The 15459-nt window shown below is 44.8% G+C and overlaps 1 protein-coding gene across 2 annotated transcripts; it reads left to right on the top strand.

Moving 5' to 3' along the window:
- The first annotated feature begins 3691 nt into the window (after nucleotides 1–3691).
- On the top strand, nucleotides 3692–10674 carry LOC138759895 (cystatin-like). 2 transcript variants are annotated; one of them, XR_011355204.1, is made up of 4 exons: nucleotides 3692–3979; nucleotides 7329–7445; nucleotides 8664–8984; nucleotides 10386–10674. XR_011355204.1 is itself a non-coding variant. In XM_069930407.1 (3 exons), exons 1-3 carry the CDS (start codon nucleotides 3794–3796, stop codon nucleotides 10470–10472), a joined length of 390 nt encoding a protein of 129 aa, XP_069786508.1. In that variant the 5' UTR covers nucleotides 3701–3793; the 3' UTR covers nucleotides 10473–10674. The 2 variants fall into 2 exon arrangements, 1 of the variants encoding a protein (XP_069786508.1); XM_069930407.1 differs by lacking the exon at nucleotides 8664–8984 and having other exon boundaries at nucleotides 3701–3979.
- The last annotated feature ends 4785 nt before the right edge of the window (nucleotides 10675–15459 follow it).

The raw sequence follows: 15459 nt of genomic DNA, 5'->3' as shown, positions 1-15459 counted from the left end.
CCTTCTCTTTTATTTTTATCCCTCTTATTTTATTTTATCAGTTCTGCCAATGAACTGATATAGCTAACGTGAACAGTGAGGGAGATAGTGGACATCCCTGCCTAGTTGACCTGCTTAATTTAAGTTGGTTTGATATTTATCCATTTACTGTCACCTTCGCCAATGGTCCCTTATATAATGCTTTAATCCAATTAATATATTTCTCTGGTAGGTCGAACCTCTGTAATACTTTGAATAAATAATTCCATTCTACTCTCTCAAAGGCTTTCTCTGTGTCTAAGGCAACCACCACTGTTGGCGTCTTGTTTCCTTGTACTGCATGGATTAAGTTAATGAACTTACAGATATTGTCTGTTGTTCGTATTTTCTTAATAAATCCAGTTTGATCTAGTTTTACTATTTTTGGTACACAGTCAGCCAATCTGTTTGCTAATAGTTTGGCTATTATCTTATAATCTGTGTTGAGTAGAGATATTGGTCTATACGATGCTGGTGTTAGTGGATCTTTCCCCGTCTTTGGTATTACTGTCATTATTGCTGTTTTACATGAATCTGGCAAGTTTTGTGTTTCTTCTATCTGGTTCATTACTTCCAGGAGAGGAGGAATTAATAATTCTTTAAATGTTTGATAGAATTCTATTGGGAGTCCGTCCTCTCCAGGTGTTTTATTGTTCGGTAGATATTTTAATATATCCTGTATTTCCTCTATTTCAAATGATTTTATTAATTTGTTTTGGTCCTCTTCTTGCAATTTCAGTAGTTCAATTTTAGCTAGAAACTCACCTATTTTGTCTTCTTTCCCTTCGTTCTCAGTTCGATATAATTGCTCGTAGTGTTCCTTGAAGTTTTCATTGATCTCCGTTGGGTTATATGTAATTTGTTTGTCCTTTTTCCTTGATGCCATTACCATTCTTTTAGTTTGTTCTGTCTTAAGCTGCCAAGCTAGTATTTTGTGCGTTTTTTCTCCTCGCTCATAATACTTCTGTTTTGTCTTCATTATGTTCTTCTCCACTTTGTATGTTTGTAGAGTTTCATATTTTTTTTTGTCTGCCAATTCTCTTCTTTTTGTTGTATCTTCCCTTGTTGCTAATTATTTTTCTGTACTTGCTATCTCCCTTTCCAGCTGTTCTATTTCCCGATTGTAGTCCTTCTTCATCTTAGTTACATAACTTATTATCTGCCCTCTGATGAACACTTTAATTGCATCCCATAGTATAAATTTATCTTTCACTCATTCCGTATTTATTTCAAAGTACATTTTAATTTGTCGCTCAATTAATTCTCTAAAATCCTGTCTTTTAAGTAGCATGGAGTTTAATCTCCGTCTATACATTCTCGGTAGGATGTCCTCCATATCTATTGCTAATAACAGGGGTGAGTGATCCAATAACAATCTAGCTTTATATATCATTTTTCTAACTCTCCCCTGGATGTGTGCTGACAACAGGAACAGGTCTATCTTTGAGTATGTTTTGTGTCTTCCTGAATAATATGAGTATTCCTTCTCCTTTGGGTGTTGTCTCCTCCATATATCCAAAAATTGAATTTCTTGCATCGATTTAACCATAAATTTGTTACTTTGTTTTTTCTGCTAGTCTTTTGTCCAGTTTTGTCCATCTTTGAGTCCAAATTAAGGTTAAAGTCCCCTCTTATCAGTATATTCCCCTGCGTACCTGCAATTTTCAAAAAGATATCTTGCATAAATTTTTGATCCTCATCATTAGGTGCATATACATTGAGCAAATTCCAAAATTCTGAATATATCTGACACTTTATCATTACATACCTCCCTGCTGGATCTATTATTTCCTCCTCTATTTTGATTGGTACATTTTTATTGATTAATACAGCTACTCCTCTGGCTTTTGAATTATATGATGCTGCCGTTACGTGCCCTACCCAGTCTCTCCTTAATTTCTTGTGTTCCACTTCAGTTAGATGTGTTTCCTGCACAAATGCTATATCAATTTTTTCTTTCTTCAGTAAATTTAACAGCCTTTTCCTTTTGATTTGGTTATGTATTCCGTTAATATTTATAGTCATATAGTTCAACATGGCCATTTCATACTTTGTTTACCTCTCATTTCCGCTTCCTCATCACCACCTTTCCTCCTTATCCATTTCTGTTTTCTTTTTTTGAACACACTGTAAGACACTTCAAAAACATAAAATATTTCCACTATTTCCGTATCTAAAATTCCCTTAAACCCAAATGTCCACCCACTCTGAGTTGCCCCTTGTCCCTTGCCGGGCAACCTCAACTCCCCTCTCCATTTGGATTGCGAACCCCCTCGCAAGCATCAACTGATTTCGGAGTGACTGTTAATCTCTCTCACCCAGCCCCCTCCAGAAAAGACTTTTATCTTCACATATAACAAAGCTCACCCTCTTAATTTCCCCTTTACTTCCTTTCTTCCCTTTTCTTCCCCTTCTTATTTCTTACTTATATGTTATTTTTCTTCTTTATATGAAGTTTGTTGTCATTCTTTGTTCTTGTTACATCTCTTCATCTCTCTTTCTGTTTTGCAGGCATTCTGCAAATTCTCGTGCTTTCTCCGGATTCGAGAACAGTCTGCTTTGCTGCCCCGGTATAACTATTTTAAGCACCGCTGGATATCTTAAAATAAATTTATAACCTTTCTTCCATAGGATCGATTTTGCTGCGTTAAACTCCTTCCTCTTCTTCAGGAGCTCAAAACTTATGTCTGGGTAGAAATTTTTTTTTGACCTTTGTATTCTAGTGGAACTCCAGAGGGTTGTTAACTCAGCCTGCAACATCACAGGCACCAGACTTCACCCCATCAAGGACATCTACATGAGGCAATGTCTTAAAAAAGCAGCTTCTATCCTCAAAGACCCCCCCACCACCCAGACCATACCCTCTTCACTCTGCTACCATAGGGGAAAAGGTACAGGAGCCTAAAGACAAGCACTCGACAGCACAAGGTCAGCTTCTTCCCTGCTCCCACCAGATTCCTGAATAATCAATGAACCAAAATCACTGCCTTACTTTTCATGCATGCACTATTTTTATTAGATGGTTATAATATGTATGTTTGCACTGTGATGCTGCCACAAAACACTGAATTTCATAACTTGTACAATAAATCCTAATTCTGATTCTGATTTTGGGAGTCTGGAACATACTGCCAGAAGTGGGGACTATTTGAAAGACAGGAGGAGATGTCAGCTGAGTTTGTCATTGTGTCATAAATGATCATATTTCATGTTGGTAAACAGGAAAGTCTGCAGATGCTGGGGCCTAGTGCAGTACACAAAATGCTGGAAAAACTCAGCAAGTCACGTCACATCCGTAGGAAGTTAAAGTTAAAGTTAACTTCCTACAGATGTGACGTGACAAACTGCTAGATTGGCAGGCCTAGTCTGCAATAAAGGCTGACTAACAAAGTAAATAGTTAAATGCGGGCACACAGTCTTCTTTATCTCCTTTTTCTAAACATTTCTTTTAACAAATCCCACATTTTGCCATCTCTCAACATTTCCTTCATTTGGGAATGATCCAGTATTAAGATGCGGTCTGGGAATGATAATTCTATTAATGATTATATTCTGGAAGAAATTGTTGCAGACTCTACAGATTACTGCATTTATCTATTTACTTTGTTGTTAGTGTTTTAGAGCTTGCAGATTAGGTTTATCAGGCAGTTTGCAAGACAGCTATCTGATAAGATGACCACACGTGGCACAAAGGTGTCTAACAAACTCAGCTGATGTGTATTTCTATTCAGGTTTGGGGCTTACTGGAAAAGCACTTCATTCTACAACAGGCAACATGGGTGTGGGATGGCAGCGTCTCTGTATCCTGATCATTGTAGTTTGCTCCATGAACAGCGCACCCATTTATCCTGAGGATCAGAATGCCCAGACCTCACTGAATTTCGCTGTGAAGTCATTCAATTTTTTCTCAAAGGATGATCAACTCTTCAAAATCAGCAAGATCGTGAACTCACAAGTTAAGGTGAGTAGAACAACGAGATGAAAAGTGTTTGCGTTCAGAAAAGAGCTTGGACTCTGTACTGACAATAACCACACCAGTAGTATGAGTATAAGACAGCTTTAATAAACTAATATGTCTCTCTGCAAGACGAACCTGGAAGGCTAGACTGTAGCTCTGGACTGCTTTATACGCAAGGTCACCGGGATGAACCCTGGTGACCTAGTGGTGTAATTACATATCTCCACAGACTCCACATTTTAAAGGTCACCTCTGATTTACTTTCACAATTTGGTTCTGTGCCTTTTTACAAAAACGCAGAAGGTAAAATAAATATTCCCTGCATTGCTTTGTTATCAAAACAAACTGATCAGGAGAGTGGTGCTTAATAAAGTAGCTGTCAGGCCACTCCTTGTTGCCATGACAGGACTTGGTTGTGATGTCATGGGCTTGGTGAGGTCAAAGTTTGTGGTAGTAAAGGGGAGCAATGTGTCAGCCAATGTTCACCCTCACATAGTCAGCATCACTTGTGTGATCTGCTCCTTCTGATTTTGTGGCAGCTTACTGTGTACCTTGACAGCTGTGAAATGCTCTGGGGCATCCTGAAATGGTTCAATTGCAATATAGCTTCTCCTTCTTGTGGATTTAACCATTATCCCCAGGTTCCCTTCAGGCCACAGACCTGGAAATATATCAGAAGCCCCTTCATTCTTGTTGGGTCCACCAGCATTGAGGAATCGGTAATAAACACCAGTCCAGCACTCAAAAATGAAAAATAATTCTGAAAAATGAATAAATTAAATGTAATTCCTGGAATCCCTTGCCCTCATGCCTGCCTAGTTATAACTTGGCACTCTGTTTACTTCACTTTGCTCTGCCCATACATCAGAACATTTACTTATGCCTGGCAGTCTCTCTCTCTCTCTCTCTCTCCCTCTCTCCTGTATCTCTCTCTCTGTTTCTGCCTCTTTTTTCTGCCTATCTCTCTCTCACTCTCTGTCTTGTCTGTTTATCTCTCTCCTTTTCTGTGTCCATCTCTGTCTCTGTCTCTGTTTCTCTCTCGCTTTCTCTCTCTATCTCTCTCTCTCTCTCTCTCTCTCTCTCTTTCTCTCTCCGTCTCTGTGTCTATCTCTCTGTCTGTCTCTGCTTCTTTCTTGCTTATCTAGATAGTAAATTGCATAAATTTGCTCTCCCCAACCCCAAATTATTATTACTGGGTCGCATTGAGACATCTGTTTTAATAGTGACTTAGTCAACCACCAACGTGAACCACTCCAAAGGCAATTCAATTGAAACTCCACAAGGACAAATGAGAGCAGCAAACAGGACAAAACCTGGTGGAACAGGTACTTGAGATGCTCATGGGCATCATGTGGAAAATGCAGGCAATGTTTCTGATGCACCATCAATTACTTGAAAGACTGTTGTCACTTAAGAACAACGGCACATCCATACTATTCGACTGTCCTGCACTGTGGGGCTGTGGGGCAGTCACCTTTACATAGGAGCCTGTGGGGAGGGTCCACTGGTACAATTTGACAATAGGTGTGGCTGGCCAGACAATTACATGCAAACACAGTGGTTTACCACATTCACCCCTTGTTTTTAAAAAGAGTCCAGTGGGGTGAAGTGGAATTTACAAAGTCACAAATTCAAAAGTCACAAGTTCAGTCTTTCAGGCATTCTAGTCATTCGTTGGGACCGTCGTAGAACTGGTTGTGGCTGCTGTGCAGCGGCGGGGTCCTGGATGGTCTTGGGTGCCTGTACATACTCATCAGTGTTACACTGGTGGGCAGGTGCCAATGTATCCTCCCTCAGAGTAGAGGCAGGGTACCAGGGGTCAGATGTTCAATTGTGAGGGCATTGTGGGGTGGTTGGCAATGGTCTCTAGTTCTCCTAAGGGAGCCAAGTCCCTGACAGAAATGGTATCTTCGTGTCTATCAGGGTATGCCATGTCAGCATATTGGGGGTTAGCATGGAGGAGATGGACTCTTTCAACCAGTGGGTCAGACTTAGGGCTCCTCACGTGTTTCCTGAGTAGGATAGGCCCTGGAAATGTCAGCCATGCTGGTAGTGTGGATCCTGTCTCCGATTTCCTGGAAAAGGAAAACATACGTTCATGCAGTGTGGCATTTGTGGCCATACATAGCAGGAGCCTGAGGATCTCCTGTCAGCGGGAGATTAGAAGGCCCTTAGACTGCAAGGTAGGATGACTACCTTCCAAACCGCATCAATCTGTCTCTCCACTTGTCTGTTACCCCAAGGGTTGTAACCAGTGGTCCTGCTCATGTCCATTGCCCCTGGTCAACAGGTATTGGCACAGCTCATCACTTATAAAGAAAGGCCCCTGGTCACTGTGAATATAACTGGGGAAACCAAACAGAGTGAAGATACTGCGCAGGGCCTTGACTGTGGCAGCAGGGGATGGCAAATGGGAAGCGGGAATATTCATCGATGATAAGAAAATGCATGTTTCAGTCAGAGCAGGTGTCTTTTAAAATAAACACTGAGTCACTCAAAGGGGTAGGTGGCTTTAATTAATTGTGCCCTGTCTGACCTGTAGAAGTGCGGCTTGCACTCAGCACAGACTTGGCAGTTCTTTGTCATGGACCTAATCTCGTCGATGGAGTACGGCAGGATACATGCTTTGACAAAGAGTAAAAACCTGGTAACACCAGGGCGTCAGAGATCATTGTGGAGGTTTTGCAGCCGGTCGAACTGTGTGCTGGCACAGGTCCTGCAAGACAGGGAGTCTGGTGGCTCAAGAAGGATGTGGATTTGATGAGGAGGCAAGCCTTGTCCACTTAATTGGGGATACATTGTGCATAATGAACAAAAAAACCCAAGGCACTTTTTCAGGGCCTTGAGGTTGTGTGAAAGGGGAAGCTGCAGGGATGGTCACATGCAATCTGGGACCGGACCAATGACACCCTTCTCCACGATACAGCCAAGGATGGCCAGACGGGTTGTGCGGAATACGCACTTGGCCTTATTATATGTCAAGTTAAGGATCTTGGCTTTTTTGAGGAATTTCTGGAGATTGGAATCATGGTCCTGCAGGTCACGGCCACAGATGATGACATTTTCAATAACTTTAAGTGAATAAAATTGATGCACCATCAATTACTCAAAAGACTATATTTGAGAAACTAATAGGTTTTTATTCACTTAAGAACAAAGGAACATCCGTACTGTTTGACTGTCCTGCACTGAGGAGGGAGCTGTGGAACAGTCACCTTTATACCGGAGCCTGTGAGAGGGGCCGTAGGTACAGTTGGCCAATGGATATCCTTGACTAGACAATTATATGAAACAAAGTGGTTTACCACAGTTTCTCACTGAATAAATTCTGTGTAAATTACTTTGTTACTAGGATCTGGGTGGATTATTGTACCTATTTGATATCGAACTGAGCAAGACTGTGTGCAGGAAGAAGACTGCAGTGAACCTGGCCACTTGCCCCACTGACAACTCAGAGGGAGGTGCCAAGGTAAGAGAAATACTGTCATTGTGAAGTACTCTTCTAGTAGCTTAAGGTTAGCTTAAGACAGGATAGGCAGGATGGGATGGGGAGAGAGGAATGAAGACTTAAGGCCTGTCCTTTACTGCCTATATCCATCTGCAGTGGTCAGGTGAGAGCGCACCACCAGGAGGGAGCAGACATCCTGAGTGAGTGGCACTTGTTCAACCCAAACCATGCCCTGTAAACCAAACCTGCACCCAAAGAAGGGCCAATTATTCCCACCCAGAAACCATTGATGGCATGGCAGGGGAGAGAGCCTTGTGCAAGATCTCTGACATTGCACTAACAGCAGCCCAGGAATGTGGGAAAACAAGTGAAGGAATAGGATTGCTCATCTGAGCAAACAGAGACTCGATATGTCAAATGACCTCAAATGACCATGATCCAGGCAAAAATAGGATCTGTGTGGCATTGTACAGGGCTATGTCTTTGTGGATCTCCAACACATTGAGAATTATTGTAGAGAAGGGGAGGAATTGGGACTCACAGATGAGGTGAATGTGCAATCTCAGCCCACTGTCGCGTTCTTTATTGCTGAATCCTATCACTCTCCCCATATCTTTAGTGTTGATGAGTAACCAAGCTTGATCCTCTCCTGAGAGGAATTTCCTGGTGATTTTCTTGCAATGAATGTTGGGGTAGTATCACAAGAAGTCCAAGATATCTCCTGCAGGCTAAAAAAAAAGTCTTTTTTAAACCATCAGACCTGTAAAATTCCTCAGCTCAGAGAGGCCAGAAGCTGGAATAGGCACCTTGCCCAAAGGTGAGGGTGGGTGGGGGGGGGGAGATCACTGACATTGATGGGACACAGTGTGGGATTGAGGGGGAGGGAGTGTTGGAGAGGTGTGGGGGATTTGGGGAGGAGTGAGGGAGGGTAGGAGAGAAGCGGGAGAGGGGTGGCAGAGGGGTCAGGAAGGGTGGGGAAGGGCTAGAGTGACAATGGAGAGGGGTGGGGAGGGGTGAGGAGGGGTGTGGAGAGGTTAGGGAGGGGGTGGGGAATGATGGGGACTATGGTGAGGGGTGGGGTGTTGTGGGAAGGGTGGGGTGCGGTAGTAGGGAAAGGGTGGGGTGCAGTGGTAGGGGAAGGGTGGGGGAATGGGTGGAGGTGGTGGGGGAGAGAGGGGGCAGGGTGGGAAGAGTACCAATTGATCAACAATCAGAGGTGATGCAGGCTTTGTTCATTAGGTTGCAGCTCTGTGACCTTGTGAAGGATTCGAGGAGGATGATGTCAACCAACTTGGTGGGGATTCACTTCTCCAACCCTTGGCCTGACTTCTACTTGAGAGAGTTCTCTGGACACAGGTGGTTGGTTCAGTGGGAGAACACCGGCTTGAATGGTTCTACCTTGGCAGAGTCCCAACCTGAGGCTGTATTGGCCACAGGATGGACATGACACCACTCCCAGTTCAAGTTGAGGTCACTCACCAAGCAGCCACGTGACTTGATTCCTGCCTGTGCCTGGATGTGACAGCTCCAATTGCAGAACAAGGTTACAGCTGGAATAAGGTGCGATCCCCTCTCACCCCATTCAATAGCAATTAGTGTGATGACACTGGCAACAAAATCAATGATGAGGCAGGCTGAGTTTCCAATGCTGGTTCCATGCCGTTGTTCATGAGTGGGAGCAGTCAAGGAATTCTTCTTTCTGGCCGTTGCTTCACTCCCACCTCACTCGCCCACAGTTTGCCCGAGGTCAGTGTAATTCAAGTAATGCCGCTGGACTCGGGTCATGGCTGGGAAATCGATCACCATGATGTCTTTGGATGTTCCTGTTGCTGGAGGCACTGGTCTGTGCCGGAATTTCAGGTCAGGATAAACTCCTTCTGTCGCTGCCTGGTGCTGGCTGAGCACAATGGAATTGTCCGCGTCCATGGGGTCACTCCAGCCATCTGGCAGATGAATCACAAATGAATCTATGTCTAAGCACCAGTTAAATAAACTTCAAATGCTCCTGTTCAAATTTATCTTCTCCAGAAGAAACAGCAAGAACATTATTCAAATAAAGCAAGAAAGTCTGCAGATGCTGTGTAGTTTTAAAATTTATAAAATTAAACTTTATTCATATAAATATATCCAGGAAGTACAATGCAGTCAAGCCACCTCTTTGGTTTCATTGACAGTGAAATGAAATCAGTTGATGTTTGGTGTGTCATCAAGTGTGTACCATCTCTGTATACAGTCCCATCGCCGCTTGTGTGGCCTGACTGCACAATGCACTCTATACGTGGAGGGCTGTAACATTGGACTTAGTCCTCCCCATGGCCTCCACTGGGTCAATGAGAAACAACACAAATTCCGGGGTACAGGAGTAGCATGGAGAATTTTCCATCTCAGGGAAAAGTCTCCACATGGTCTCTTTCCCAAACTGTCAGCCATTGTTAACAATATAGCATGGTAGAATGCCATTCCAGCCTATGAAACCCACATGACCAAATTACACCCAATTTACCTACCAATTTTTACATTTTTGGAGGGTAGGAGGTATCAATAACTCCAAAGACTAGAAGTTATTTGACTGGTAGGCTTTTATTACCATAAACAGAAGGCACGTCTCATGTTACTGACCTGAGACCCGAGCTTGTTCTGGGGGAGGGGCTATGGCATGGCCTCCTTTATTAGGGGAATCAAAGGGCAGGAGCCACAGGTACAATCAGCAAGGGGTGGACCAGCCATACACATACAAACCGTATTAACAGTGGTTCAATCATAGGAAACTGCAGTCCCCAGTGAAAGCCCACATAGGTGACGGGGAGAATGTACAAACCCTTACAGCCAGATTCGAACCCAAGTTGCTGGTACTGTAGTAGAATTGTGCTCATCACTACACTCTCCGTGCTACCCATCGTGCCACTCCAGTCCTGCTGACTCCCATCATAATGACCGCCCCCAATCTGTGCTTCTTTCCAGGAGCTCCTCTGCCACTTTGAAGTGCTGTTTACATTCTGGCGAGATGAGAGAACCCTCCTGAAATCCAGCTGCAACCCAGCCAAGTAATGCAGACAAATGAAGGTGTCCATTGGAAATCTTATCCCAACTTCCTGGACGTGATGGGTTCCAAAAGACAGCATTGAGCCTTCACATCCTCCTGTTGTAACTTTGATTTAGTATAAATGTCTTTGGTAAATATTCTGTATTAGTATTACAACACATTATACTCTCCTTTATTCAAAATAAATTTTATTTATGATACAAAAAATATGTAGTATATGTAGAATATGTAGTACAAGAAAAAAATTGGACAGATACATGGATCGGGCAGATTTAGAGGGATATGGGCCAAATGCAAGCAGGAGGGAGAAGCGTGGGTGGGACATTTTGGTTGGCATGAGCAAGTTTGGCAGAAGGGCCTTTGCATGCTGTCATATATATTTGTACATTGCACCAATTCCCCCCTCCCACCCCGCCCAAAGGCTATGCCACTAGTCCCAGACCCTCATTGTTCAGTAATGGAAAGAAATTTACACTGTGCTGCTTCCCCACCGCACCCTGATATTGGCTGTGCATCCCTCAGCACATACTTCTGCAGCCTGGAATGTGCCAGTTCCAGCGTTCCCTCACCAACGTCTCCATGTACCAACAAGTTTCAGGCAGACCAAAATGTGATTTTCACCAAGTTGCTGGTCTTCCAGCAGCTCTGGATGTCTGCCTCTGTGTGTGTCCCCGGGAACAGCCCATAAATCAGAGTCCTCTGTCACGCTGCTGTTGAAGACAAGGACCCTTACATCCTTCTCCACACACTCTTAGCGAATCCACATACTGAAAACAGGTGGGCAACTGTCTCCACTCCACAGCTTCAGATCAAGGTGCATTGTGGATGATATTTCTGTCATACAAGAAGGATCAGACTGGGAGGGCTCCTCTCACTGCCAGCCAGGCCAGGTCCTAGAGCTTGTTAGTGAGCACTGGTCATAAGGCATTCCACCAGATGACCTGGACAGTCTGTTCCAGGAACCACCCCATAGTATCCATTCAGTTCTTGTCTCAGTATCTGCAGAATGTTCTGTAGAGACCAGTGCCTGATGGACTTGTCATCAAAAGTAAAAAAAAACTCGCACAAAGGATAGTTAGTGTGGTCAAATCCAGCTGATTGGGACATTGCACAGCAATGAGGCTAGGCCCATCCTTCGCATCACTAGGGACAGATAGAACCTCGGCACTTTTGCTCCACACTCAGCCTGCAGCCGCACACAAAGGTGGTCATCAGGAAGTGGGCCAAGTTGGGTATGCCCTTGCCCCTGTTGCATGGTGACTTGTACATGCTCCATTCACAACATTTAACTACAGTCACATCAAGATTGCCACACAGCCTCACACATCCAGACAGCAGATTTTTATCCCATGCAGAAGCCACCCATTGTCATGCGTCTTTGGTTCCAACCCCCACCCACTGAATTCTTCCCTCTCCTCTGGTTCTATCTGGTCTCTCTGTTCCACCATTCTCACCTCTTCTGTTCAAATTCTAACACTGGCAGCATTTGTCTTCTCATCATCCAGTCCACCCTGCGTCACTCACCTTCCTCCATTGACTCTTGCCTCTCTCTCTCCCTTTGTCCAACCTCTGCCTCTGTCCATCACGTCATCTCTACCTGGTTCACCAATCCCATTGTGGGACCCCTGCCTCACCTGTCTCACCCTCCTGTTGACTTTACACTGCTGCTGTACTAACTTTCCTCAATCCTGATGAAGTTTTGGCTCGAATGCTAATGATTCTTTATCTTCCACTGATGTTGCTCGACCTGCTGAGTTCCTTCAGTTGATTGTTTGGCCTCAGATACCAGCATCTGCAGTCTCCTATGTGTCTCCATCCCTTTGGCCCTTCTGGACAGGCTAGATGTGCAGCACTGATTCCCTCCAGGGAAATATTTTTCCACCTTCTCCATGACATCCATACACACTGGACCGATTGTGCTGGGATCACTGCTCCATGGAATGATTGCTCATGAACATAACTTATACATTTTTCAATTTTGTCCCACTGGGGATAAATATTGTCGGTGATTGTGATCCATTTAAGTTGCTGATCATATCTGATGGTATTTCACTGGCTCAATAAATGGGAGTGTTATTGGAAAAAGATAAGGGAGAGTGAGATTTGTTCCCCAGCTGGGCCTGTGTGTCCAGTGACAGGGTTCGTTTCTCTGGTGACTGGTTCCATGTGAAACCTGCCACATGTGTGAGGTGTTGCACTTTGGTAGGTTAAAGCAGGGCAGGGCTTAATTGGTGAATGTTGAGCCTTGGGGGTTGTAGCACGAATAAAAGCTCTCACAACTGAAGGGAGAACAAATGCTTTTATTAGCTTATAACTGAGGGTAGGATCTCACAGTAGTCTTCAGAAGGGGGGGGGAAAGTCAGGATTATATGTGGGCAGATGGGGTGGAGCTGGGAGGTGGGGGTCAGCCATCAGCACAACAGATACCCAGTTCATTGCATTCACCCCTTCCTATAGAATTTAGGGTCTGTGAATAAAGCCAGAGAACATGGGTTCAGAAGAGAAAAAAAAGTCAAAAAATATACAGTTATTTACAAATTTACAGATTTAAGTGGTCTGGGGGTCTGGAGATCCTGGTGGAGCACCTTAGCACCAGGGGGCCTTGGACTTCTTGGGTCTCTGGGTCTCCTTGTGAGGGAGGAGAGCGGTTTGAGTTTCCGGTTCAATGGTGGAGGGGTGTGCACTTTCCTCTTTAACCAGATTCCCCAAGGCCCCGACTGGGGGTAGTGAGAATGAGCTCCATGGGCCGCATGGCACTTGAGGAAACGGACCTTCTGTTCCAGTGGGTGCCAGATCCCTGATGGAGACGGCAAGGAGCAGTTTCACCTTTTCCACCGGGTGGTCGGTCTTGCTTCTCCTCATGTGCTTCCTGAGAAGGACTGGGCCAGGAATGGTGAGTCAGGTTGAGAGCGTAGTTCCCGATGCCAACCTTCTTTCAAAATCGAATAGGAGCTCGTGAGGAGTAGTGTTGGTCACAGTACATAGTAGCAACCTGATGGAATGGAGTGCCATAGGAAGGACTTCCTGCCAGCTTGAGTCTGGAAGGCCTTTTGATTTCAGGGCCAGTTTGACAGCCTTTTAGACTGTGGCGTTCTCCTTTTCAACCTGCCCGTTTCCCTGGGGGTTGTAGCTAGTAGTCCTGCTAGATGTGATGCCCTTCACCAGCTGGTACTGATGTAGCTCGTCACTCATAAAGGATGAACCCCAGTTGCTATGAATATAGCCGGGATACCTGAACAGGGCGAAAATGGAATCTAGGGCCTTTATGACTGATGAAGTGGCAAACAGGAAGCGGGAGTATTCGTCAATGATAGAAAGGAAGAAAGTGTTCCCATTCGTGGAGGGAGAGGTCCCTTAAAATCGACACTGAAGGACCTGGATGACTTGATCAGGTGTGCCTTTGTGGGGCGGTAGAAGTGCGGCTTGCACTCCATCCAGACCTGGCAAGACCTGGTCATTTCCCTGGCATCTTCCATGGAGTAGGGCAGATTGCGAGTCTTTACAAAATGAGCCATGCAAAATGAGCCATTGATAGCAGAGCTCATTATGCAGAGTCCGCAGTTGGCCGGTGTATGCAGAGGAACAGTTTCCTCACGCTAAAGTACCTGAAGGACAATTAAAGGCTCCTGGCTGATAGGCAATGTCATAATTGTAGGTGGAGAGCTCGATCCCCCACCCAGCAATCTTGTCATTTTTGATTTTGCCCCTCTTTGCATTATTAAACATGAATGCGACCGAGCATTGGTCAGTGATGAGCGTAAATTTCCTACCAGCCAGGTAGCGTCTCCAGTGCCTCACGGCTTCTACAATGGGTTGAACCTCCTTTTCTATAGATGGGCTCCAGAGCTCTTAGCCTTGTAATGTCCGAGAAAAAAAATGCAACCAGCCTGCCCACCTGGTTGAGATTAGTGGCCAGGGCTACATCCATAGCATCGCTTTCCACTTGGAAAGATACATTCTTGTCCATCTTGTGCATGGCAGCTTTCGCAATGTGATTTTGGAGGTAGTTAAAAGCCATTTGGGCTTCAGCCAAGAGGGGGAAGTAGTGGCTTTTAAGAGAGGGTGAAGCGTATCTGTGTATTGAGGAATCCACTGGGCATAATATGAGAAAACCTCAGGCATCTCCTCAAAGCCTTCATGGTCCTGGGAATGGGGAGCTCTAACAGGGGGAACATCCTATCAGGATCGGGGCCAATGATGCCATTCTCCACCATTTAGCCAAGGATGGCCAGACGTTTAGACCTGAACATGCACTTGCTAGAGTTATCACTGAGGTTCAGGGCTTTTGCCATGTGGAGAAAACACTGGAGGTTGGTGTCATGGTTTTCCAAGGTGTTGCCACAGATGGTGACATTATCAAGGTAGAGGAAGGTAGCCTTCAACCCATACTCGTTCAGCATTATGTCCATCTGCCTCTGGAAGATAGAAATCCTGTTAGTAATACAGAAAGGGTCCCTCACTATTGATAGAGATGACAGTTAGCCTCAAATGCCAACTGGTGAGAGGCAGCTTTCAGGTCAATGGTCAAATAGACCCGATACTGCGGAATATCATTCACCATGTCTCCAATTTGAGAGGGTATGTGTCCAGGTGTGTGTACTGATTAATAGTTTGGCTATAGTCAATTACTCGCCTGGACTTTTTTTCCCCTTTTACCACTACCACTTGCGCTCTCCATGGGCAAGATTCGATGACACCATCAATGTGTAGGTGTTGTGTCTCAGACTTTATAAACTCTCAGTCTGCTGTACTGTACCTCCTGCTCTTTGTAGCAATAGGTTTGCAGTCTGGGGACATATTTGGGAAGAGAGGTGGGGGGGGGGTGGGTTCAATATTCAGTGTGGAGAGTTTGGATGTGGGTTCTGATGTTAGGGGCCCTCTGTTCTGAACTGTTACAGTGGGGAGCGAACCAGAATACTCCGAGGTCACGCTTTTAAAGTGACATAGGAAGTCCAGACACAACAACACCGGAGCACACAATTCATCAAGTAC

The sequence above is a fragment of the Narcine bancroftii genome, chromosome 4 (assembly GCF_036971445.1).
Source record: "Narcine bancroftii isolate sNarBan1 chromosome 4, sNarBan1.hap1, whole genome shotgun sequence".
Taxonomy (NCBI): domain Eukaryota; kingdom Metazoa; phylum Chordata; class Chondrichthyes; order Torpediniformes; family Narcinidae; genus Narcine; species Narcine bancroftii.
This window is presented reverse-complemented; position numbering and strand designations above follow the sequence as displayed.

Coding starts and splice junctions, on each gene's coding strand:
- LOC138759895 (XM_069930407.1), top strand. CDS start 3,794: ATGGGTGTGGGATGGCAGCGTCTCTGTATCCTGATCATTGTAGTTTGC. Junction 3,980..7,328: donor TCGTGAACTCACAAGTTAAG/GTGAGTAGAACA, acceptor CTTTGTTACTAG/GATCTGGGTGGATTATTGTA. Junction 7,446..10,385: donor ACTCAGAGGGAGGTGCCAAG/GTAAGAGAAATA, acceptor GCTTCTTTCCAG/GAGCTCCTCTGCCACTTTGA.